The sequence below is a fragment of the Biomphalaria glabrata genome, chromosome 3 (assembly GCF_947242115.1).
Source record: "Biomphalaria glabrata chromosome 3, xgBioGlab47.1, whole genome shotgun sequence".
NCBI classification, from domain to species: Eukaryota; Metazoa; Mollusca; class Gastropoda; family Planorbidae; genus Biomphalaria; species Biomphalaria glabrata.
In genome coordinates, this window is record NC_074713.1 from 49637494 (window position 1) to 49665344 (window position 27851).

At 32.9% G+C, this 27851-nt stretch overlaps 1 protein-coding gene across 1 annotated transcript; it reads right to left on the bottom strand.

Moving 5' to 3' along the window:
• Nucleotides 1–3430: 3430 nt before the first annotated feature.
• LOC106055438 (methionine synthase-like) lies at nt 3431–27830 on the bottom strand. The gene is made up of 31 exons (XM_056022470.1): nt 27660–27830; nt 25359–25558; nt 24004–24093; nt 23785–23854; nt 23033–23125; nt 22739–22905; nt 21983–22178; nt 20971–21032; nt 20688–20755; nt 20426–20505; nt 19405–19517; nt 18632–18772; nt 17959–18144; nt 17089–17268; nt 16540–16656; nt 15123–15263; nt 14868–14960; nt 14684–14782; nt 13813–13974; nt 13612–13715; nt 13410–13477; nt 13166–13286; nt 12254–12335; nt 10987–11085; nt 10633–10708; nt 10315–10470; nt 9411–9592; nt 8078–8214; nt 7704–7872; nt 6266–6466; nt 3431–5254 (listed from the first exon to the last, which is right to left on the bottom strand). The coding sequence occupies exons 1-31, from the start codon at nt 27703–27705 to the stop codon at nt 5162–5164; spliced, it is 3792 nt and encodes a 1263-aa protein (XP_055878445.1). The 5' UTR covers nt 27706–27830; the 3' UTR covers nt 3431–5161.
• Between the last annotated feature and the right edge of the window lie 21 nt (nt 27831–27851).

Below are 27851 nucleotides of genomic sequence, written 5' to 3' on the forward strand. Positions count from 1 at the left end.
GTCTAAAGCTGTTTAAGAAAAACTTTTAAAAGATGTAAAAAAAAAAAAAAAAGAAATTATTTGGCTTACACCTAAAGATCTTTCATTGCATTTAGTTTCAGTCCGCTCCCTCTTCATCGTTTGTCTCGTTCTTCTATCACGTGGGAATGAGCACGTGACATTGGGGACACAATAGTGTTGAGAATAAAAAAAACTTAAAAGTAAGAGTAATTGTATCAACATGGGCCTCAGCTCTGGAAGTAATTGTATCAAATGTGCCTCAACTCTGGAAGTAATTGTATCAACATGTGCCTCAGCTCTGGAAGTAATTGTATCAACATGGGCCTCAGCTCTGGAAGTAATTGTATCAACATGGGCCTCAGCGCTGGAAGTAATTGTATCAACATGGGCCTCAGCTCTGGAAGTAATTGTATCAACATGGGCCTCAGCTCTGGAAGTAATTGTATCAACATGGGCCTCAGCTCTGGAAGAAAAACGTACATTGCGAAAAATGGCCAGCTCCTCTGCCACCGAAGCGAGAGCCACCTTAACCTGCGATATTTGTTTCTCCAAAATAGGGCTCCACAGAAACATTGAAAAAGTGTACGAGATGAGCAATAGTCGTTTTACGACTGAAGGAGGCCAACAATTATATCAATTAGTTTGGATCAGTCATGTGATTAAATCTGTAATAGATCCAGACTATCATAAGTGAAACATTCAAACTTATTGATAGCGGTAAAATATTTGAACTATTTAATAGCGGTGACACATTCAAACTATTTAATAGCAGTAACGTTAAACAGCATTATGAAATGAAAAAACATAAACAAATATGGCGGTATTCTTAGTTGGAGCCGCGAAGAAAAGGTTGCTAAGTAATGCTTAGAGATTAGAGGATTGACGAGAATATATATATAGGCACTATATATATATATATATATATATATATATATATATATATATATATATATATATATATATATATATAGGTCTGTTTAACAATGTAATAGTAATAACATGAATAAATCTACGTATCGTTATCAAGTCTAACTAACAATGAAATAGTATCGGCAACACTTTCGACACGAGCACAACTCTTTTTATTTTTTTTATATTTTTTTTGTATCGATGGAGAAACCTGCTTTTTTACCTGCCTGAGGGGACCACTTCGGGGGCCGACTTTGAGTTTGTGTTTCCACACAAACTGTCTTCATAACCTTGTTTTTATTTGTTTCAAATACAGAGAGTCACAACACTATGATTATGAACCACAACTCTTCGCTTTAGTTTCATCAATGGTAGTTGTCTGCCCCTTGACGGTACACTGTTGTTAGGCTGTAGCTCCAGACAGCTAGTCCAACTAAACCTTTGTTAGGCAGTAACTCCAGACAGCTAGTCCAACTAAACCTTTGTTAGGCAGTAGCTCCAGACTCCAGACAGCTAGTCCAACTAAACCTTTGTTAGGCAGTAGCTCCAGACAGCTAGTCCAACTAAACCTTTGTTAGGCAGTAGCTCCAGACTCCAGACAGCTAGTCCAACTAAACCTTTGTTAGGCAGTAGCTCCAGACAGCTAGTCCAACTAAACCTTTGTTAGGCAGTAGCTCCAGACTCCAGACAGCTAGTCCAACTAAACCTTTGTTAGGCAGTAGCTCCAGACTCCAGACAGCTAATCCAACTAAACCTTTGAGCCTTAAATTCTAGATATATAACTTATAAAAGTTGAAGAAGTTTAAAAAAACAAAAAATAAAACTGAATGTAACTTTTATTAATAGTATATTCATGGCCAGATTTAAGGCAGGGCAGGGGGGGGCATATAGCCCCGGGGACTCCACAAGAGAGGCCTCCACAAAAGAGATCAAAACATATCTGAATTTCGACTGGTCAGAACTTTAAAAAAAAAATTGTCTAACCCTTTTTTTTTTTTTTTTTGCATTTTTACTTCTGTCAAAAATGTCGTGACTAAGAAGTGTACGTTTGTAGCATGTTTGGAAAAAGTAAATACAGCTCCGGATTTACAACAGTGCGTCTACTAAGGGCCTTACTCTCTACAAACTAAAAAATGTACACTTTTTAATCTTAAATATGCATATTAAATCTTTTTATAAAATAAATTCAGATTAAATTTACAAGAACTCTATATCTTTTTTCTAAAATATAGCATGCTTTTAGATGTAAGTATTTTCTTTCATAAGTGGATCTTTGTTAAAACTTTCGAGAAATTGTAGAGGCCTCCAAATACTTAAATCCGGTCTTGAGTATATTTCACAACTTTCAATTACACTGTTATAATTTTTAAAATGCTCAAAGCGTGTATCGCTACCAAAGGGACATAACTTTCGTAAAAATTTACAAGTTAAGTACTTTAAGTGTTATTTCCCTTTATCATTTCCACACTTCCAAATGTATAGATGACACACGAAATGCGTAGGACGTAATTATCTTCTCTTTTGAAGTAACGTCTATAATCTATAAGATAAGACCAGTTGCAGACTGGGCATGATTCGAACCCGGGTCATTCGAGATGCCAATCCAGAGCGCATACCTCACCACCAGACAGCTATTCCCATTCAAACACTTCATGAAATCTATCAACCTCCCTCTCTTGGCTACCAATTGAAAGTTTACTTCTTACAATGTTAAAAAAATTAATTAATTAATTAAGTAAATTCATAATAGAACTTTAGACATAGGTTGCTACACAAAATCGGCCTAGACATCTCGAACATTATTTTAGATGTTTAGAAAATGTTTTACGCGTTTACATGTTCTTTTAGATTTTGAGGATAATTACATCCTAGCCCTAGCCTCCAGCAGGATGTCTGGTTCGAATCCTGGACAATCGAACGACAGACCAGAACATATACCACATGGCCATCCCCTCAGAGAGAGTCGTGCCACGCAGTGATCCATCTAACTCCCATGTACAAACCGGATCTAAAAACAACAAAAACTTGAATTACAGTCTATCCACTCAAGGTCTGACCACGCTGATTTAAATCTACAAAGTTGTCTTGTACAGATTGAGACCTGTTTGTAAATAACTGCTCTGACATAGATGAGCTTGCCACCATCATCAATTCTTCTATCCAGTTCTGTGAAAACACTATTATACCCAAGAAGACAAATAGAGCATTCATACCTATGTCAGTGAGGTTGTTTCAAGGTAATTCTTTGTCACCGAGAAGTATACAGTAGTCCAGTTTATCAAAAACTGATGTCAGTGTATTATGTTTTTAAGTTGGATCTAGGTTGTTTTTGTGTGTCTTATATTTTAATTGTTACAGAAGTAATGCTGAATTGGACTATTGCAGTCAAACTAAATTTCCATTAGTTTTGAGTTAGACCAATCTTAAGAACCTGTTATCATATGAACCTAATGTTAAGATTAGGTATTAAACAAGACTTATACAAAGATAGATAACTCAATAAATTTGGGAATTCTCAACCGATATCATGAAACAATTTTATTGTACACTGTGTTTAAAAGTATATATATCAATATAAATTTCCAATAGAGACAATTTTAGCCAGTGGTCAATGAAAAACATGGTAGAGAAAAATGTCATGCAAATGTAGCTTTAAATTATAAAAATTATAAGATATACATACAAATTTGTATAAATATATTTACACCTGTGTGTTCCTAACACACAAAGTGTATGACCTGAATATTTTCCGTGGCAGAACTTTGTGCTTTGTGGCTTTAATTAGAATATCTTGTGGAATTTTTCATTCTATTAAAAAAATATCAAGTAGGGTTTGATATTTACATTTCTTCTTGTGCATCACATCTTTATCATGTACAAAGATACCTTTAAAACTCACTATTGCATACAATTTGTTTAAAAAAAAAAAGAAAAAAAGACCAATAAGAAATAAGAAAAGGTAATTCTACATTTACAGAATAATGAAAGATTATCTCCCTTTAATTTACAGCCATAAAAAAAAATAATTCTTAAACTGTTGCAGTCATACAATCAAATCAGTTTCAAATTGAACTTTTCTCTCTATACATAAATACCAGTACTTAGAAATGAGGGCACTTCATTAACTCATATTACAAGAACTAGCATGTAGGCAGCAAACATAGAGAATAAGAACTAGCATTTTAGCACCTCGTCTTTCAACCAAGAATAGGATTAGTCAGTTTAAAAAAAAAAAAATCACAAAAAAATCATTACCGGCATAGCTCTAGTGTTCGTACATTATTGTAACAGAATCTTAAGTATTTCTCTGTTTTTCTCAAATGTCTGTATGTCATACTTTAAAAAAAAAAAACATGATGGAAAATAATCCACCTACATTTCCATTGATAACAATCTATCCATTAACTTATTATAGTTTAAGCTGTAGGAAATAATTTTTACACACAAAAATTTTCGAAATAAAAAAATCCTTCTTGACAGTTTAAAGCTGCATTTGAGTTCCAAATAAAAATTGAGTACAGGCTATGGTCATGAAACAAATAAGCTTACTAAAAGATTATGTCATTAAATCAGGCAAAACAATATACAAAAAAGAAAATAAGTTTTGAACAACTATCCTCTTAAATCATGAGTAACTTCAAGCAATATCAATCTAGATATCTACACATGAACACAATGTTACTGAATATTAAAACTACTTTGTAAAATATTCATTACATAGTTACAACCTTTTATTAACTAAACAATAAAAAAAAATATTTAGGTATCAAGTTTACTGGCCTATATACATCTTGGATCAGTGGGTGGACATTTTAATAAACAGCCTACTTTAATACAAGAAATCCTTTTGCTTAATATCTCATGTGAGCTTAACTCTTTCTCTCCTAATCGACGATACCATCGTTGAATTGACCCCATTAAATTAAAGTAATGTTTAATTTTTTAAACTTGACTTTGTGTTATATAAAAAGAGCATTCATTTCCCTTTCATTCTATACCAAATACAACATTTTCTGATAACAAACAACAAAACTATTGAAGCTTAATCATAACAGGGGAGTGAAATAGTAATGAGCATAATGAAGAATTCCTTCAAAACGTGGAAAAGTAATTACAGAGAGAAAGAGTTTATTTATATCCTCCTTTAAAATACAACATAAAAGAATCATGAACTATTTGAGCCAATGTGAGACTTTGTGTTACATATTTAACAATAAAAATTTAACAGGAAAAAATAAAACCAACAAAATTCTTATTCTTCATCGTCATCATATGCCAAGTTGGACCGCAACCATTTTTCAGCAACAGTTAGATCAATCTGTTTTCTTTGAGCATAGTCAATTATCTGAAAAACAAACAAAGTCTTATTTTAATTATATCTTATAACTAGAATAGGTTTATTGACATTATGTGATAAATGATGAATTTCAGTATAATAAAATATTTTTATGAGACAAAAAAAAAACAACTGAGTTAGTTAAAAAAAAAAAGGAAGTTGAGGGTGAAATGATTGTTTCAAGCCAATAGGAATGTTTGAGTGGGTCATGTGGCCTCTGGGAAGTGAATACAGGATGGTTGAACAGTTTAAGAATCTCACTTGAACCTGTGTTGCTGCTGTTACAGAGTGCAAAGTCTGAAGTTTATGGAATTGTAAGGGTTTGCTTTATTGCTCCATATTTAACTCTCTCCTAATTAACGATACTATCGTTGATTTGACCCCATTAAATTAAATTGATTTTTGGCTTTATAAACTTGTATTCGTGTTACATAAAAAGAGCATGCAAAGTAAGGTTTTCTGATAACAGACAAAAATGTTATTGAAGTTTAATCATAACAGGGTAGAATGTACAAATGTGGAAAAATTAACAATTCTGTCAGAATGTAGAACATAATTACAGAGATAAAGAGTTAATAAACAATTTTCTCTCATTGAAAATATTGTAATAATTGTATTCTTGTTTTATCAGGTGCAAGAAATAAATATCAGCCTGATATGAGATAGGGTGTGGGATAAATAGCGTGTACAAACTTTTTACCCGACAGACAGAGTTGATATCAGCTTTGTAATAAATCAGCAAACACATCCACAAATAAATCAAAATGTTGGCTACCATCTGACCGTCACAAAGTAAAGTAAAGTAAAGTTCCCCTTTCAGACCTTGTGGTCTATAGGGCAGATGATGTAAAGGTTTCTGTGGGTGTCATGTGGCCAGCACAACGACCAACCGCCTTTACTTTTCCCCAACTAAAGTCAGGTACCCATTAGAACTGGGTGGACTCAGAGGCGCCCAAAGATTCAAAAATTGAAAATCCTAGTCTTCACCAAAAAAAAGCTAGTTTTAAAAAATGTTCTTACCTGATCTTTACACAATTTATCTGTCGCAAAATAAAAACTCTGTGGATTGGCTAGATAGATTCCAGACACTGAAGATGCCGGCTCCATGGCCAGTGAGTCTGTCAATGTGATACCCACTTCATCTGGATGCATCAGCTGCCACATTGTTGTCTTCTCTGTGTGGTCAGGCTGGCTGGGGTAGCCTGCGGCTGGACGGATTCCCTAAGTCATGAAATTTACATTGTAAATGTTTTGTATTGAAAATATGTTTAGTGTGTTATGTCCCAGAGTTGCTGGTAGTTTAAACTAGCTTATTATGTTACTTTCATCGTGTTATTTTGGACGGCTGTGTTGGTGACATAGAGTTCATGATTTATATAGAATCTTATGTAGGCTAATGAAATGTAATGTAGAATCTAAAATCAGGGTGAATATATATTTGTAATGTAGGCAAAATCAGGATGAATATATATAAATATATATATATATAAATCTGTCATAAAAGACTAAATGACACTTTGTATGGCAGTCACAAATAATAATATGTTTATCATATGAAATATCTTGGTATCACCCCATGAAATAGTACACAGAATAGTCCATGCATAGCAAATAACAATCCTTCATAGAAGTAGATTTAATATAGTAGAGTAATATAGTAGTAGAGTAATATAGTAGTAGAGTAATATAGAAGTAGAGTAATATAGTAGTAGAGTAATATAGTAGTAAAGTAATATAGTAGTAGAGTAATATCATAGTATTCTTGTTTTATCAGGTACAAGAAATAAATAGAGTAAATGTAGAGTAATATAGTGACTGGTACAAAGTAACTGCTCTCTTCTAACTCCTATAGTAATTCTCGATAGTGACTGCTCTCTAGCTGTGTTCTCTATTTACTGCTGTTAAGTCTCAATATCTACTGACTGCTTGTTTTGACTACCTGATAGTAACTCAAATACCAAATAGGGTGTTCTACTGTATGGCACCAACTTTGACGTGGTGACAGTTACTTATTTGAGTCAACCTGAGTTTTAGTAATACAGATATCAAATATTCTTTTTTTTTTTAATAGCAAAAAGAACTTTTCATTTCTAAGACATAAGACTTGATTCAGCAGCAAAAAAAATTAAGCAAGTGCTTTAAAATCTTTATAAAATATAATTTCCTTTAAAAAATATGTGTGTCAGGAAAATATTTTGAGCTATCATAGTAAGTGGCATATGCATGAGTTCTTATATTCTATTCACCATATGAGAAGACTTAGATCTCAATTTAACTGAAATATCTTAATTTATTTACATGAAGAAACAAATTTAGTAAGCACTGATTTTTTAGAAACTTAATTTTTGAAGTAACTTTTTATAAATATACAAATGATATATCTAGACAGATTCACTGTTAGAGGGCAGTAGTTATGCAGAGGGTTAGAGAATAAAGCTTGTAAATGTCCTATTGTTACCTGGTACTTGAGCCTATGTAGGTCATCAGGATTTGAATTTTCTTCTTGTGAATAGCCCCAGTACTCCTTACGAACTTTCAAATGTAAATACTCTGCAAAAGCTTCGGCCAGTCTGTCAGCTACGGCTTTGACCATGATCACGTTGTAATCATCAAACTGAGTTTCATACCTGAAGTAGAAATTAGTTTAAATTAGTCCCACAGATTTTGTTCAACATAACATTCTCTAAGAACAATTATGCAATTATGCTGGAAACTTTTGCAAGTCTGATGAGTACTCTCTCTGTTAGAAGATTAAAAAAGACTTCAGGCAGCATGTGGATCTGTGTACACAATTCAAATAATGTTTGAAAAAAAATGTCTGCTTTTACTTACTCTTGACACAGTTGCTCAGTGCCTATCCCAGAGGTGCAAGCAAACAGACCTATATAATCTGTGATGCCACTTTCTTTACTAGCTATGAAGTCAGACTGGCATAAATAGGGAGAGTTATCTGAGCTTTCTTTTTCAGCCTGTCATGAAAGATAAAGAAGTGAAGGTCAAACATTTTCACTATGAGAACAATTATTGTATGTATAGTAGAAGATGAAATATAAATATTAATAAAACATATAAGTTAGTGACATTATTGATAACTTTAAAACCACTCATTAAAATCTTGTGTCATCAATTTTCTATTAAAAAAAACTTCAGAGCCAAAGAAAAAAACCATGCAAGTGAAAAGGGAGATTACTAATAGCAGCAAATCTATACAATTGGAAAGGAATGTGTGAATGGAGGAAAAATATTTAAAGATTTTCCTCTTATGTTCTACCTTCAAAAACAATATTCAAATTATTGCCCTTTAGTAAATGTGACCATTCTAACCATGTTGGAAAGGGAGGTGACTAATTAAAAAAGCAAAATCAGTAGACTGACAAAACATGGGGAGCACAATGAGTCGTGGAATTTTGTAATGAAGAGTTTAAGGCATTCCTAGTACACCTAACTCTAGAGAATATCTCACAGTACAATAGTTAAAAATTCAACACTTGGGAATTGGAGTGTAACAAAGGAACAGGTCAGTAAAATCAGGAATGATCACTACAAAAGGCTAATTTGTGCCCTAGTTTATAACCTAGGTACAATGCCATGAAGTCAGCTAGGTATGGCAACATTAGACAGGTAATAAAGACAACACCACCAAAAAAAATATAGAAATGGATTTTCCAGAAAATCTCATTAGCATTTTGAGCCTGTCACAACTTTCCAAATAAAAATCTTCAAAGAAACTTTCTGGTAAAAGCAGAAAGATAAAATAAAGAAATATGTTCGGATGACATGCAGGCTGATACTTAAAACACAGAAATATGACATTACGTTGTATATTTGATTATTTAGAAATAAGCTTCTATAATAAAACATTTAAGTTTTAGGAGAAATTTAGGAAAATAAAATAGCCGGGTTAAATGAAAAACAAAGTCTAATGAAATTTGTTAAAAATCTTCAATAAATATCCAAAGAAAAAAAATTTTAATAAATATAAGTAAAGACATTTTCCCTTAGAAACTCAAAAACTATTTGCCTCACACTATTATCAGTTTAATCAGAAATCACAAACTTCTCTGTTAGTCTGCTGAGGCAATCATCAGAATAAATGTGAGAGTGAGAAACTCCATAATGAGCTCACCTGTTGCCTTGAACCAAACAAAGTTGCAAATGAGCTCACCTGTTGCCTTAAACCAAACAAAGTTGCAATCTTCTTCCCAGTCTCGTCATAAACCTCAATATCATCCCCAACACTGTTGGCTGGATAGAATGCAATAGTTGCTGCTGCTTGCAACTTTTTCTCTTTTATTATTTTCTCTATGATTTTTTGAGCATCATTAAAAATTCTTTTGGCTTCTTCACCTAGGAAACAAATAAATTAAATAGTTCAATTTTTGAAGCTTACTCTTTTTTTTTTGGGTAATCATCAATTGAATATAAATAAAATCATTTTTTTTATTCTATGTAATTATCAGGATAGTGAAAGATATAGAGATAGAAAATTTTTAAAGATTTCTTGATAGGAATATTTACTCAATTACCGTTCGACAGCTTCGCTAGGGTGCACACTTATCCTGCATGGGTGACAGCCGCATATGCCCCCATACCAAAGGGAATTTTCTTTGGTAAGCTTAAAGGTGGGCAGCATAACAGAGGTGCCCCCAGTATGCACTATAATAAAGATCAACTCAGGTAGATGGCCTCTGAAAGAGACAGTTGGAGAGCTCTCACAAAAGCTGCGTGACACAAAGTAGATGACCTCTCAAAGAGGTAGTTGGAGAGCTCTCACAAAGGCGGTGTGATACACATTTGAGATCCAAAGAAGATGTAAAGAAAACTTGAATAGACTACTGGCAGACAACAGCTTTGTCTGCATGAGATGAGGAAAAATAAGCAGGTCACAACTGGGTTTGCATTGTCATCTGAAACATCCTTAATCTTCAGAATCAAAGACATTGCCATTGTTATAATTTTATAATTTTCTACTTATGCAAGTCCCAAAGATCTGATCTAGAAACAACAGGGAAAGACAACAAAGTGTAATAGCCTCGATCCCTAGGCCTCCATACTATGTTCTTACTCACCAACTTCTTTATCATTAAATATCTTTGGGTAGCCTCTGTTTGGATACTTTCCTCGCAGCTGCCAAACATTAAAAAATGGCCGCCAGTCGATGAAAGGCACCAATTCCTGAAGGTCAAAATTTTCAAACTTTTTCACCCCAATAAAAGATGGCTTCACTGAAAGAAAAAAAAAAATGTCACATGTTAAACATAATCCAAACGGTTCTTTTTTTTTTCTTCTCTCATCAATATTTTTAATGATTAAAAGAATGTTAAAAGAGTTGTAGATATATGACTACATTTCATGTTGCATCCATGCTGTGCACAGAGATTACTAACCTGGAAGTGGAGTTTTGGACCAATCAATTACAAGTTTTTTTTCTCTGGCTTTGGACAATGGCAGATATTTCCGATCCTTGGAAGGAATAAAAATTAATGTTAAACTTAATGTTGTTTTTTTCTTAAATTATGTGCGTATAATCAAATTTTACTTGTATGTCATTAGGAACAAATGAGAATGACTAGAATGGTGTAAGTTTACATGAGGACAGTTGCCAGTGTTTGAAGTGATAAAAAAGAATAATAAAGTTTGTGTTTGTCCTACAGGCAAGTTATTTAGTGTTTTACAGCAAGAGCCTAGGGGACTCCTAGACAGTGGTGAGAAACTAGTGAAGTTTGAATTAAGAAACAAACCTTTAGTGATTCATAATGCTCTTCTCTAATCTCTTCATATTCCTCTGACAATTCTTCAATAAATTCATCCCTGGAGGCTTGATCACCCAGTGCGGAAACCTGCAGTGAAAATCATAAGTACATTTAATGATCTTTTAAAGTCAATCTAATCATGCTGTCTTCCTCCCATTTTCAAAATCACATTATATAGCAACGTGTTATATGACTTATTATCATTATATTTATATAATTATTTTTTAACTGGACTAGTGAATAGTGAACAGCTAAGGCAAACAACAAAAGTCTGTTGCAATAGAACTGCGGCTCTCAACCTTTTAAGCTCGGCAACCTTTTTTACAATATACCACTCTTCCGCGACCCCCCCCCCCCCAATAGACACACAGCAATAGAAGAATAGACAATAACAATCCTTATTTTTGATGGTCTTAGGCGACCCCTGGCAAATCGTCAATCTTATCTTATCTTATATAATACAGACGTTACTTCAAAAAAGAAGATGATTACGTCCTACGCGTCATGCCTTTAGTCATGCATATTAACCAATAACCTAAACTCTGCCAAGTCACTGGTTTTCCTGGCTAGCTCAGGCAACCCATTCCATGCTCTAATAGCACTAGGGAAGAAGGAGTATTTGTACAAATTTGTCCTAGCATATGGGATGAGGAATGTGCCTTTATCTTTGTGTCTTTCAGAGTATTTTATTAAATTTTGTTTTTGTATTTGACCCCAAGGGGGTCACGATCCACAGGTTGAGAACCCCTGCAATAGAAAGACATTGACTTATGATCTGCTCAATTCCCTGATGTCTCTCATAACTTTGTATTGAAAGAAAACAAAAAATACTTTGGCCCATACAATTAATTTTATTGAGCATATTTACTTTTTGGCTTTGGTTGTTTGTTACATTTGTACAAGAAATTAGCTCAATTAAAAAAAATAAAAAGAGAACTGTTAAGAAATTAGCTCAATTAAAAAAAATAAAAAGAGAACTGTTAAGAAATTAGCTCAATTAAAAAAAAAACAAAGTTAAGAGAACTGTTAAACATTACAAGCCAATAAACATTTTTCTGGATATGATAAACAGAAGCAGAAATATATGCTGGAAATTTCTCTGCTTGATATTGTTTACAGTTGATAAGATTCCATAAGATAATCTTGCTATCCTCAAGAAATATTAAAAACCTGTAATAAAATAGCAAAATAAACATGCAACCAGAAATACAGAATCAAATTATTGAAACAATCAGAGAGGACTAACTCTACTCACTACAACAACAGCTTTGGAAGCATCCAGAACATGAACAACTGGGCTGGTCTTTCGTGGAGCAATTTTGACGGCTGTGTGTTGTCTGTTATAGATAAAAGTACACAGAAAATAATAATCTTATAATCAGATAATCTTATTAGGGTATCATTTTAATAAGCAAGTATCTTATTACTTTTAAGATAATATTATATTAAATGAGCATGTACCTAAAAGATTATAAATTTAGAACAACCTGTAGGATAAGAGTCCCCTCCAGCAGTGTTGATTATCTACTATTATTTTTATTCTTAGTTTAGATGTCTTTCTTATCTTCTTGTCTTATAAAATACAGATGTTACTTCAAAAAAGATGATTAGGTCAATCTAGTCATAATGTTAATCAATGATTTAAACTCTTTCAAGTTGGTTTTCCTGGCTGATTTAGGCAACCAATTTCATGCTCTAATAGCACTAAGGAAGAAGGAGCATTTGTACAAATTTGTCCTAGCATATGGAAAAAGGAATGTGCCTTTATCTTTGTGTCTTTCTGAGTATTTTATTAAGTTTTGTTTTTGTATTTGAAGATTGTGGTTCAGTGTTTTATGTATAATTGCCACTAAACTTTTAAGTTTTCTGTCCTGAAGTGTCTCTAAATTTAATAATTTTGCTAAAGGTGTTATTCTAGTCAAATATGAATATTCATTTGTTATGAATCTCACTGCTCTACTTATGTATGTTTTTTAATGTTTTCTTGAGTTCAGGAGTCTCAAACAGAGGATCCATATCCTATTATTGGTCTAACCAAGGTAAGCTGAAGAAACCAGGTCCTTACTTAGATGTGGTGGCTCCACCAATCAAAAAGAACTGGGCAGGTATCTGATGGGTCAAAGGTTAAAGTATAATAGACCAATAGCAGAAGAAACCAGGTCCTTACTTAGATGTAGTGGCTCCTCCAATCAGAACTGGGATGTTGAGTCCAACTCTTTCAAACTCTTTTACATTATAAATCATTTCATCCAATGATGGAGTGATCAAACCAGACATTCCAATATAGTCTGAAACCAGAAAGAGGTTAACACTATTTGTTATTATTTCACGGAACTTTAAATAAATATAAGGTGAGAATCTTGTTATCCAATCCCATCAATAATGTCAAACTGCATGCATTAAGTACTAACCTGCCTTTTCTTTGATGGCTGCTTCAATAATTGATTCACAAGGGCACATCACTCCAAGATCAATTACTCTTTTAACACAGGAAAATAAAAAAGATATAATAAAATGTTTCAGCTAATACATACATGTTTTGATGAACTAGTTATGATGTTTAGTTTAATTGGTTATGATGTTAAGTTGAACTGATTGTGATGTTAAACTTACTTATAGTTGTTACAACCCAGGACAACGCTAACGATGTTCTTGCCAATATCATGGACATCTCCTTTCACTGTTGCTATGACAACTGTTCCCTGATAGCTAGGCTCCTAAGCAATGGGATACGAAATATTTTTTTTTTTTACAATTATTATGCTAACTTAAAATAATTTGTATTGTTACAATCTGTGCTTCAATGTTACTTACAGCATCTTCTGGCAAACCTTGTGCCTTCATGGACTCTTGTCTCTCTTTTTCCATGTAGGGTATCAGATGGCCCACAGCCTTTTTCATGACTCTTGCGGATTTGATGACTTGAGGCAGAAACATTTTACCAGAGCCAAACAGGTCTCCAACCACTGCCATACCCTGTCATAGAGTACAAGATATTTAATTTTATATAATGTTGATGTGAGATGGGTGGCTGAGTGAATAGACCACTTGGCTACATATCAAAGAGGCTCGAGCTTAAATCCTGACTCAAACTAATTGTGTTTTCTGAGCCAACCACTATCCTTACACAAAAGAGATTGGATCATAGCACATTGAGCAAACTATAGCCTGAAATTTGTGCAATACAAAGCAATTTAATAGTAATAATGTTTAAAATAGAACACATGTACCGGAAGCTCAAAATTGGAACCAGTGAAATCTGCCCATGTGGAGTATCACCAGAGAATGCTGACCACGTCCTCCAAAACTGCTCTCTTTACCAAGAGGCCCGTATAAGACATTGGCCCCAAATCACCCCAATAGAAAGAAAACTATATGGAGAGCTCCCTGATTGGAAACCACTGCACAGTTCATCTCATGTATTGGTCTAGTCATATGAACACTCCAACATAACAATGAGAACGAAGAAGAAGAAGTTTAAAATAGATCTAGACATTCCTTTATCTTCAGTCATTAATAATTTAAAAAGAATACATCCCTTAAATTATGACTAGTCAATTAACAGTTGAAAACCAAATCAAGATTGTTAATAAGCCAATGAAAACCAAGTGCATCCAATTAAGCAGTGGCCAGATTAGATAAATTACAATCATAATTCTTTTACAATGTAGTGACAAAAATTCACCTTCATTAGTGGACCTTCAATGACGTTGAGTGGTCTAGGATACAGAGCCGTGTTCTGACGAGCCTCTTCTGTGTCTTCTATCACATACTTGTCTATTCCCTGAAGAAAAAGAAAATAGAGAAAATGCTTATGTAGATCTTTTTAATTATTTAATTTTTTACTTTTTAGGAAAGCGTGTTTGTACCTTAACTAAAGAGTAAGACAGCCTCTCTTCCACTGACTTAGATCTCCATTCATCATCTTGACTGGCTTTAGTCATGCCACTTTTTGATTTTGTCTATCAAATAAAAAAAAAATATTGAGTTTATAAAACTGATAAAATTTTATAAACAAAAATATCAAATTCTTAGAAAAAGAAAATACATTTCCAAAAGGCTTGTCTATTTAATATATGCAAGACTGACGTAAAGATTGAATTTTAACTATTTGATTCATATACCTGAGCATAGGCCAAAAGTTTTTCTGTGCCATCTGGGTCTTTGTTCCATAACAAGTTCTCACACAATTTCAACAATTCTGGTTCTATGTCATCATACACTGGGAGAGCCCCAGCATTCACAATGCCCATGTCTAAACCTGCCTTTGAAATGAGAAACAGGAATAGAGCTTTGTTGTCTAGAGAAACAGAAGAGCATCATTAGAAATGGTTTCTTCCTGCCAACTGGGATACATTTGTTTACATATCAATTAACTGGGATACATTTGTTTACATATCTATTAACTGGGATACATTTGTTTACATATTAATTAACTGGGATACATTTGTTAACATATCAATTAACTGGGATACATTCATTTACATATCAATTAATTGGGATACATTTGTTTACATATCAATTAACTGGGATACATTCGTTTACATATCAATTAATTGGGATACATTTGAGTTTACATTTCAATTAACTGGGATACATTTTTTTGTCCATATTTATTAACTGGGATATATTTGTCTGCATATTTATACAAATACATTAATATATTTTTAGAGAGCTGTTGTTTACTTTGTTAAGAATGTTTGCTTCAGAATTAGTTAATAATAATTTAAGACATCTGAAATAATTTAGTAATTTAGATAGTAGTAGTTTATTGGGAAAAGTGTATTTGAAAACAAATTAACCAAAAGAATGTTTTTAAATCCTAAATCATTATTTTCCACTTTTTAAACATTTGTGTACTTTCTTTTTAAAATAATCCTCGTACATTCCTAAAAAGAATTTAATAATAAATTTGAAAGAAGTATTTTAAAAGGTAAATTATTTTTCATGCAACTAAAAAAATTTGTTGCCAATATAAATTGTACAAGAAAATAGAGCTTAGAAGTTGATTAGCATCTCACTTTAAATTTAAAGTGAAATATAGCTCATGTTTAGTGTTTTAATCAGGGGAATTAGCTCTAGCAATAAGATGATTACTTCTAGTAAAGATAATGCTTAGCTGACTCGAGTCAACTAAAAAAGCATCTTTATGCTTTACAGTAAAAATATTTACAAACACAAAGTAACCATGTGACTAATAATTTTAAACACTAAGTCTAAAGCTGTTGAGCCACAATTGAAGTGAAAATCATTGATTTTAGTAACAACTTAGAATTGCAGACACCAATGAAAAAAAAGTTAATAAGTCTATTTCCAATAATACAGTCTTGAATTTTTTTGTATGAATTTATAAATTTTGTACAGATTTGAAAGCAATGCATTAAGCATTAGAATTCCTATGTCAAAACCCCTGCATCAAATTCTAGCAGAGTATAAAACTCCACTTCCATCAGACTCCTCTTAGAATGACTGCATAAAATTCCAGCAATTACAATTCAGCATCCTGAGGCTGACCAGAATCATACTGTAACATGCCCTTACCTTTATAGCATGAAAGAGAAACACGCTGTGCATAGCCTCCCTTATAGCTTCCATTCCACGAAATGAGAATGAGAAATTAGAAACACCTCCGCTGACTCTGGCTCCTGGCAATGTTTTCTGTTGAGTGATACAAGTACAACAAGTTATTCATGCTTGCATTATGTCATATTTAACTATAGTGTGATTGGATAAATACAGAGAATAGATTAGTTTGTAAAATTCTAATCATGACTCATACACACATATTTTTGTTCCCCTGGCAATCAAATCATTAAATAAGAACAATCTGGTATAAACTTTGTCACATGTAAATTATGAGTGAGTCTGGTGTGAATGTACACTTTGGTTTCTTATAGTTATAATGTTTTTTGTTTGGTGTAATGCACAAATTGTAAGACAAATTTCCTTACGGATAATAAAGATTATTATTATTATTATTATTATTTAGTTACATACTTTTTTTTTATTTGATGCTAACATTCTAATTAAAATACAGTACACATTAGTCTGAATTAGAAGAACAAAAATAACACAATTAATTGACCTCACCTTGATTGTAGCTGTGGCCTCAATAAAATTGATTCCATAAGTGTTATGCTCTTCAATGCCAGTAGCAATGGTCAAAATGTTGGGGTCAAAGATAATATCATTGGGATTGAACCCAAGTTTCTGGGTCAGTAAATTGTAAGATCTTGTACAGATGGAGACTTTGCGCTCTGTGTCAGCAGCCTGGTCAAAAAGACAAACAAACATCACTTGACAGGTCAAGAAACTTTTTGGTTTTCCTGACCCGTCGAGACGAAGATTAGCCAATTCAGCCCATTTTACATCTGAGAATCTCTTCATCTGAAGTGTACTTTTGTTAATTTTGCAAGTGTATTTTTCTTACTGCCACTGAAAAGAACTATTCAACTTGGTTTATAAAGTCACTAGCTCATGAATGTTTTTGACTCATATGTTGTGGTATAGACAAACTTTTGAACATTTTCTTGTCTCTAACCATATGTTCAGCGCTCAAAGTAATTTTTGTTAATGTTGAAGGAGGTAACAATTATTTGTGAATATGGATACACTTTTTGTTGGACATGTTTTTTAGGAAACAGAGAAGTGGTCTGCGGCTCTATGGCTTGATAACATTTGCTGACCAGTAGATTAAAAACAATATTGAGAGTGTTTATAGTCAAGCCAATTTTAAAATGAGCCACTAAATCTCTTCCTTACATGTAGGTAATGTTTCAATCACTGATTAATTAATCCTTTAACTTTATAAAAAATGTTATATTATATGCCATTTTTAAACAGAAAGTTACATCAAGAAAAGTGTCAAAAATTAACTCATTTGAATTTTATGCGCGAAAATGTACAATAACTTATGGAAGTAAACTATTTAAAATTGTATCTTGTAAATAAAGCATTTACCTGGCCAACTTCATCAAATGCCATGATGACAACTGCGGCTCCATACTTTTTAATTATTCTGGCTTTCCTTAAAAAGTCGTCTTCTCCTTCTTTCAGACTAATACTGTTCACAATACATTTGCCCTGAGTGCACTTGAGCCCAGCCTCGATAACAGCAAAGTTGGATGAATCAATACACAAAGGAACCTGTACAGTGACGTCAAAGTAATTATTCAGTGAAAGAAAGAAATTTGAGAACATTAGAAATCACTAGCAGTGGCTACTTTAAATGAAGGTCACCACATTCTTGTGGTGTATGGAAATTAGAGGAGGTTCCTGACTGACTCCATTTGATTTTAAATAGTGCCTACATTTATTGGAACTAGTTGGTACATTTGACCTCAATTGCAGAAGCTCTGGAGACCTTTTAAAATTTGCAAAAACATTAGAGAAGCAGTCTTTATTTAGACAAAAAAAAAGCCCCCCCCCCCCCCCATCCCCCTTTCAGGCCTTGCAATCTATAGGATAGCTGATGTTAAGCATGTGTTTCTTTGTCCAACAGTTAATGAGCAGGGTGTCATATGGCAGCACAATGACCAAGCGCCTTTTCTTTCCCTAACTTAAGTCAGGTATCCATTAGCTATTTATTAACAGTCTTTAGTTTATTTAGATTTTAGATGAACAAAGGTATTACTTTAGCTATTTCTGGCTCAGATGTGATTAGGTTGACGTATGTTGTCATTGCTGACACACCATCCAACATTCCTTCATCCATGTTGATGTCAATAATCTGAGCTCCATTCTGAACTTGTTCCTTAGCAACACTCAGGGCTTCCTGCAAAACAAATGTTGGACTATACTCTTTTCAAAGTGTAGACTTGATATGTTTGTAGGGAATAAATGATACAAAAAGAAAATGAAGCAAATGAATTTAGCTGTCCCAGTTGAGATTGTTTTTGCTTAGTATTTGTTACAATGGACGGTTTTTAAAAATCTGGCATATATGGGCGTAGGAATTGATGGATAATCAAACCAAAATGTATTTAAATACACATAAGTCTGTATACCAAAAAAGTAAAATAAGGACTCTTAAAGTAGGAAAACCTGAGCAAATTTGTTCTCAACTCAAAAAGAAAATGTGACCTGCTAAAATATACTATCAATAAAACTTATTCTATCTGGCAAAAAGCATTTTGAGGACAAAAGCTTTAGCTAAAATGTAAAAAAAATGTATCAGCCAATGAGTAGCAAGACTCTAAGTATGTGCCTTAAGTCTTATGCCACTACTATAATACATCATATCACTGAAGTATACAAATTAGTCTGATGGCGTGACCATGATTGATTTTAGCTGCTGTAATTGAAATTGAAACCTGTATTGTACTTTTACCTCCTTACATATAATTTCTGACTATTATGTTCTCTACATATCACAAGACTAGCCAAGAATAAACCCTTTTGAAATACCTCAAATTTTCTGTCTTTGATGAGGCGACAGAACCTTCTGGATCCAGCAACATTACATCTTTCACCAATATTAACAAAGTTGGTGAGAGGAGAAATATAAAATGGTTCTAAACCTGAGCAAGGGAGACAAAAAATAAAATATTAAAGATTTTAAATGAAAGGAACTTGAAAAGTAAATCATTGGACCATCTTAAAAATAAAGTGCTGACTTGAAACAAATAGTAGAAAAGCCAATTCATTTTTTTATCATTTCTATAGAAGAAACATTTATTGTTAAGCATATTCTTTTTTTGTTTTGTTTTTGTTTGAATACAAAGTAATCTAGCATTTAATTAACATTTAAAAGGTGTATTTTTAAATACAAATAATTGGCAATTATTAGTTAGGGAAAAGTAAAGGCAGTTGGTCGTTATGCTGACCAGACTGCACGCTTATTAACTGTAGGCTACAGAAACAGCTGATGTCATCTGCCCCATAGATTGCAAGGTCTAAAAGGGATACTTTACTTATTTTTTTTTACTAAATTAGATGATTAAGTAGTTACTAAATTAGATGATTAAGTAGTTACTAAATTAGATGATTAAGTAGTTACTAAATTAGATGATAAAGTAGTTACTAAATTAGATGATAAAGTAGTTACTAAATTAGATGATAAAGTAGTTACTAAATTAGATGATAAAGTAGTTACTAAATTAGATGATAAAGTAGTTACTAAATTAGATGATAAAGTAGTTACTAAATTAGATGATAAAGTAGTTACTAAATTAGATGGTAAAGTAGTTACTAAATTAGATGATAAAGTAGTTACTAAATTAGATGATAAAGTAGTTACTAAATTAGATGGTAAAGTAGTTACTAAATTAGATGATAAAGTAGTTACTAAATTAGATGATAAAGTAGTTACTAGATACTGTAGCCGTTCCTAACATTATTTAATTCATCAATAATTGCGATACACAAATGAAAGGGCAATAATTTGTCAAACATTACAACGATGAAGACACACGAGTACTTTGTTTACCTGAGAGACACAAATGGCCAGAATGGAGCTCAAGGGGAGGTACTCTGGGTTTAAACTTTTTTGCCACTTCAGCAATAGCCCTGAAATAAACAATATGCATGAGACTTGGCTAACAATAAACAACATGCATGAGACTTGGCTAACAATAAACAACATGACATGCATGAGACTTGGCTAACAATAAACAACATGCATGAGACTTGGCTAACAATAAACAACAAATAGGCTAGACATTCTATCGAATTTGATTTAAAAAACTTACTTGATATGGCCAGGTTGAGTGCCACAGCATCCACCAATGATATTTATTAAACCATCCTTAATAAAGTCCTGCAGTAAAAAGTACTCAAAATTAGAAAATTCACTTTTAAGACTAAACACATTAAATAAGCAAAATAAAATAAAATACAGTCAGCAAGAGTTTTCTTTTTCTTTCCTATAATTTATTTTACTGATAGTTTTACAAGTACAAATGTAATCTATATTAATGTTCTCTATGGTTTAATACAACAGTTATATATAAAAAACATTCTAAAAAAACTTGCCTGAATATATGATGCTGTTTGTTCAGGAGTCTCGTCATACTCGCCAAATGTATTGGGAAGACCTTTCATAGAAGAAAAATAGACGCAAATTTGAAGGCATTTATTTGATAACACAACAATAACAAAAGTTATAACAAATACAGAATCTACATTTTAATACAGCTAATATTTAGACCTAAACATATTTTGTGGTATTTCACATAATTTGTAAACAAATAGGTTATCCCGCCTGAACAAAAGCCAACAAACATTGTGAATTCTGACACTCTTTTAACATTTTTTTAAAAAGGATTTAACAGAACATTTTACCTCTCTTGGAAGATTTGCACAGGCTAAAGGTTAGACTCTTTGTTTACTTTTTAATTTAATTCTACAGCCCTAGAAAAATTATATGGTTTTTAAAGGGTAGAGACAACTTCAGTGAAGTAGCAATAATACATACAACACTGAACCATAAATTACAAATACAAAAACACAACCCAATAAAACCCAGAAAGACACAAAGGAACATTTCATATTCCATATACTGATGAATTCATGTGCCTTCTTCCCTAGAGCCATTAGACCATGGAATGGGTTGCCTGAATCAGCCAGGAAAACCAAGGAAAGGAGCAGCGTTGAAAGTCTCTAATTAACTTGCATAACTAGAGTAATGTAAGATGTAATTATCTTCTCTTTTAAACTAATGTTTGTAATTTAAAAGATATATCAACACTTCTGTATTCTGTACAACAGATACACAAAAACGCTTGTTTTTTTTTATGTATAATCCCCTAGTTTATGAAAATCTCCACTTCAATTTGTTTCCAATTTTGAACTTTTTCAAAATTTAATTTAGGTACTTATAAATTAATTACTATAAATTTACCATAAGTGCCTGACAAAACAAATTTTCTTGGCAAAGTAGGTCACTTTTAAAGAAAAAAAATCTACTTTGCCAAGCAATTTGATAGTGAGGTACTATAGCTTATGATAACCACAAAGTAACGCAACATTAGTATGTATATATTACCAGCATTAGGATAACATAAAACATAAGCTGTGGTGTTCTTGCTGACTGACTCAACGAATGGTCTCATTTCTCTTGCCCCCAAGGCACAGTTGAGCCCTAGACACATGGGCTGAGCATGGGAGACGCTGATGATGAATGCTTCAGTTGTCTGCCCTGACAGCGTTCTGCCACTTTTATCTACTATGGTGCCAGAAACCTTTGTAAAGGAAATATGTGTATAAAAATCAATATTTGTACATTAATTTTCAAAAGGTAGGCCTGTAGCTTTTAGCAAACAAAGTTCATTTTCAAGCTATAAATAACATTTTATAGATTTGTCTGATTTCATTTAATTAATGTGATAAAATAATAATGATTAATTCACCTTTAAGTTCCTTTACGTAATGGGATTAAATAATAATGATCAAATCACCTTTCAATTACAAATGATAATGAACATTATCAGGATTTAAATTTCATATAAAATGATATAATATCTAAAGACAATATGTATAGAATTAAAACTGCTATGCCGAGCATTGAAATACTACTACCCTAGACTCTAGAAAATGCTTTCTGTAAAAGGTGAATCTCATTTGCTAGTTTAAAAAATATGTTTTACATTTCACGTTCAACCATGAATTCTAGCAGCAGTCTACTGATCAGCTTTGACACAGTAGCAAATTTTCCTTTAATGAAAAATTATTTGCTTTTTATTTCCACATCTACTCTATACCTAAAACAATTCTTCTAAATAAACAATAGTTTAGAACTCACAAAAACAGGCACTCGTGGGTAGCCCATCTCAAATACATTATCTATGGCAAAGAGAGCAGCTTTAGCATTGGCTGTGTCAAAAATCGTTTCCACCAACAGAACATCAGCACCTCCATCTAACAAGCCTCGAGCCTGCTCTGTGTACGCCTCGACCAACTCGTCAAAAGCTAAAAAAAAACATAAATCGGAGTAATAAAAAGAATTGACTGCTAATGCATCGAAGTGATGCATTTAAAAATATTAAAATATTGAAAATAGACTAATGGAATATAAGAAATTAAAGCATTTTCTTACTGATGTTTCTCATCTCAGGATGTTCCACTGATGGAGATATTGACAGTGTTCTGTTTGTAGGCCCTATAGCTCCAGCTACATAGCGAGTTGTACCTAATAAACAGTGGACAGCTATAAGTTCAAAAATTCAACTCTAAAACATTTAAAGTAAATAGAAACAAACTAAAGTAATTATGAAAGTTATTTAACTGTAACAGCAGGGGAGAGATATATATGATAATATGCTCAAGGTGCTTAATGGTTTTATATATTGAAAACACAGGTATGCCATTAAAAATGTGACTCCAAGAAAACTTGAAATTAAGCTTGTCTCCATTTAATAGTACACATCTTAAGGGTACAACAGATCTCCTCATCATGGCTATACAACAACAAGAAGGCAAAATCATTCTATAGGAAGAGATGTTATGTGTTTGGCGCCATCCTCCACCAAAAAAATATCCCTATAAAATAAGATAAAGAGAAATATTCCCCACAACCCCCACCACAGCCACTCAATACTAGCCATATTCTTTCTTCCAGATTTCCCAAGCGTTTAAACCAACACACAGTCATTTCTCTGCAATGATAGTCAACAACACTGAATAAATTAGTTTTAGCTAGAAGCCTATTTTGTGTTTATTATTTGCCTTCTTCGTTTGTTTGAAACTTTTTTTTGTTTTAACTTTGGTCTAGCGGGGTTTTGTACATTTATATCTATTGTATTTTCAATACAATGGTAAATGAATAAAAAACAAAAAAGCCATAATTACCTGTCTGAATCGAAACTTCATCACAAGCTCTTCTGGCCAGTTCAGCTGCTTCTTTGTTTATTCTGTAAACCTTTCAATGGTCAGTCAAGTGAAGAGCACAAGGTAATTAAAAATGTTTTTTTTCTTTTTTTCTACTTTAAATAAATAACCTTAGAAGTAAGACTCATAAAATATACCTTTCTATAAAATAATGACTACTAATACATAAAGACCACTTACATATTTTTCCAAACCATAATCAGACTGTGCAATGCTTGTCCCACTAAATGTATTAGTTTCTACAAAGTCTGCCCCTGCATAAAGGTACTCCTGAAAACAATCATTTTTAACATATGTTCAAATTTTATGAAGTAAATAAGGCTAAATCTTTAAAAGAAATGACAGCCATATTAACTTAAGTCACCCAAGACAGCGATCTGGCACCTTATTCTAATATGATTTATAATTATCAAAATATTCACAAGAATTACATATAGTCTGCTACTTGCATGTCAATGTATTGATCCTGAATATATCTAATGCAGTCTACTAATGTCTGATTACTGTCTAATAGGACCATATCAAGACACAATTGTTTTTGTCCTGGCGAGCCCGATTCATCAGATTCAACTGAGTAATAGAACTTGTTTTGACACTATATTTTAGGATTGTGTTTGATTACGTGGCTGTTCTAATTAAATTACACTGTACTTTTTCAGATCGCCCCATGTCAGACATTTTTATTTAGTATCTGACAGATGGCTAAAAAATTATTTATTTTTTAAATACTAGTCGTGTAAAACTTATTTTGGGCCAAACATGTCATTGGACAATATTGAATTAGGAATCAAAGCCCTAGCCAATAAACATGGATTAGATGCAACAGACAATATTTTAAAAAATAAGAAGGAAAAAAAATGTATAGATAGATGTTTATTATAAATATAAAAGATCTCTTGAGCTTTCAAATAGTAACACTTAAATACAAGTTACAAAGAGAGAGAATCTTATGCTGGCTGAATAATATTTAGGTCAAAATGTCAATAATAGATTAGACAACAAATCCTTTCAGCAGAACAAAAGTGCACTGATAATTAGAGCACAGCATGATAAGCACTAGTATAAAGCTATTTAAGGATGACCTTGACCCAGATGACAACAGTTAGCCAAACTTTACTATTAATATTGAGTTTACACAAGTTTTGTTCTCTTGCTGAACACAAAATGCCTAGTGTCCTAAGATAAACACATTTTTATTAGGCAACCGGAACAACCCTTAAAAATTTCAAAGTTTTTTTGTTTTTTTTTCACACTATTATTTTACAATCTCATCTAAAAATGAATACTTGTAACCCTAACTGGTAGGTTCTGATTAGGATTGATACATAGCTGAAATCTGAAGTGCTGCCTCCAAATAAATTTATTTATGAAACCTTACAAGAAACATTTGAACAAGAAGGTCTATGTGGCATCTAGTAGATAATTTTTATTCAGTAAACAGGAGCTAGAGAGGTGGGGGACTGAAAAGGAGAGTTATCCACTCCTTAATTATTGCTAGAAAAATACAGATCAAGTTCAAGAAAATGTTTTCTCACCTTGTGAATCTTTAAAACAACATCTGGTCTGGTTAAACAAAGTAGGTCATTATTTCCTTTTAGATTACGAGGGTGATCCTTAAATATTGTTCCTCGAAAATCCTCCTCTGCCAGTCTTTCACGTTGGATCATGGTGCCCATGCCACCATCAAATATCATGATTCTGTTTTTTAGTGTGCATTCTAGTTCTTTGAAAATATCTGAATGAAAAACAAAAGTATAATATTTATTGCAGTGTTTCGCCCAAACTTTATCCTTGACGGAACACTTCGCACATTCTGAGTATTTGGCAGAACACTTTGCTTATTGTTTTAGGGAGATTAATTTACATGGTGGCGTACTAGTTAATTATCAAGTAGTTCACGGAACACCTATTCAGGGCTCGTGGAACACTGGGGTTCCACTGAACACAAGTTGGGAAACACTGATTCATCGTATAATGCTGAGACCAAAGTAGGACTGAAATTATGAAGCTGAACAGACTTTCTTCAAATTTTTTAAATATTGGTGAAAAATAATGTAGTTAGAAAGTGATGTGATATATTGCCAATGGTTATAAATTCTTCTTCTTCGTTCTCATTGTTATGTTGGAGGGTTCAGATGAGTAGACCAATACATGAGATGAACTGCGCAGTGGTTTCCAAATCAGGGAGCTCTCCATATAGTTTCCTTTCTATTGGGGTGATTTGGGGCCAATGTCTTTATACTGGCCTCTTGGTATAGAGAGCAGTTTTGGAGGACGTGGTCTGCATTTTCTGGTGATACTCCACATGGGCAGATTTCACTGGTTCCAATTTTGAGCTTCCGGTACATGTGTTGTCGCATTCTGTTGTGTCCAGTCCTGAGTTGAAAGATTAGACGTTGGTCTTGTCGGGATAGCTTATAGTAAGCATCATCTTTCTTGTGATTTGGATGAGAGCTCGTCCATTTCTCATTTATTTTATTTACGATTAATTTCTTCGATTCTTCTGGATAGAGTGCAGAATTTATTAGTGTGTTAGTTCTCCCCCTCTTGGCGAGTGTGTCAGCCTTCTAATTTCCTTCTAGTTCTATATGAGCTGGTATCCATTGAATTACAGTTTTTTTGCTGTTGTTGTTGAGCTTTGTAAGTGCTGTTTTGAGATTTTTAATATATGAGGAATCAGAGTTTTGCAGGCTTTGGAGGGTTGTTTTTGCATCGGTTAGAAAGACAATCTGACTGTGTGGGGAACTTGGATGATTTGCTAGCATGGTAGCAGCTAGTGCTTCCCTTTCTGCTCTGTGACTGTCAGAGAGCTCTCCAGTTGCAATGGATTTTTCTAGTTTTCCTCCAACTGGCCATTCGATAAGTATTCCAGCTCCTCCATTTGTGGTGGCTTTATGGGTTGAGCCATCCGTGTAAACTTATAAATGATTTGACATACATTTGTTAGAAACATCTCCATGAAAAAAATTGTACTTTAACAGGTTTTCTTTCTTTTTATTTAGTATAAAACACATTTTTGATAAAGGTTCTAGAAAACATTGGAAAATGGGGGGTCAACCTCTCTAAGTTGTAGATTCAAAACTGACAACTTCTTTAGTATGAATACCATCTAAGTCCACCCAACTCTTTTGTCATACAATGTTTTGTGTGGAAAAACTGTGAGTGAGGTATGACTATGGACTAAAGTGGCACTAAAGAGACATTTAGTCTGCAGATCATCTTCAAGATGTAACTGATGTCTTAACAATATAATGATTCTTTCACACTTTAGTGAGGTATATAATAAATTATGGTAAATTTTTACAAGTACAACTATAACAATAGATTACTTCAATTACATGACTAATTTCTTTTGAATATAGTTTATATAGAATAAAATTCAATGACAGATCTATATCTACATACTACATAGTTTCTACTAGCTGTAGTCAGTAGTCAAATAGATTCTACTAGCTGATTTGTTGTAAGTAGTTATATAATATAGTCTAATATCAGTGAGTCATTGTTACAACTTATGAAACTAAAAAACATAGGACATAGATTGACATAGATTCTATATACTATAAATTAAAAGTCTATATATATATATATATAAATTCTAAAGTAATTTCAAATTCAAAATGAATGTATGATTATGGTAGATCTATAAACTACCAAAGTAATCCAACATCCAAAATGAACGAATGATTGAATGTTTATTATATTTAGATATAGTTAATTAACTAGGTCATGCACATGGTTGAGGTTAAAAATAGTGTAGCTTATTGGGTCATCGTGCTCCAAAAAGGAATATTTCCGATAATGTGCATAGATTTCAAGATATTTATTAAAAGTACCTCTATTTTTTGAATTTTGGTCGCGATCATAAATTGTTGGAGGCATTTTGACACTAGAACTAGTCTAGAGCGTTCAATTTTTAAAACAAAACTAGAGCTAAGTCAAGGTCTAGTCTGTTTTCAAGTGACTCGAAGTGTGCGGTAGAAAACCAAACAGTGGAAAACGGAGAAGTCCCCTATTTATATAGGAGC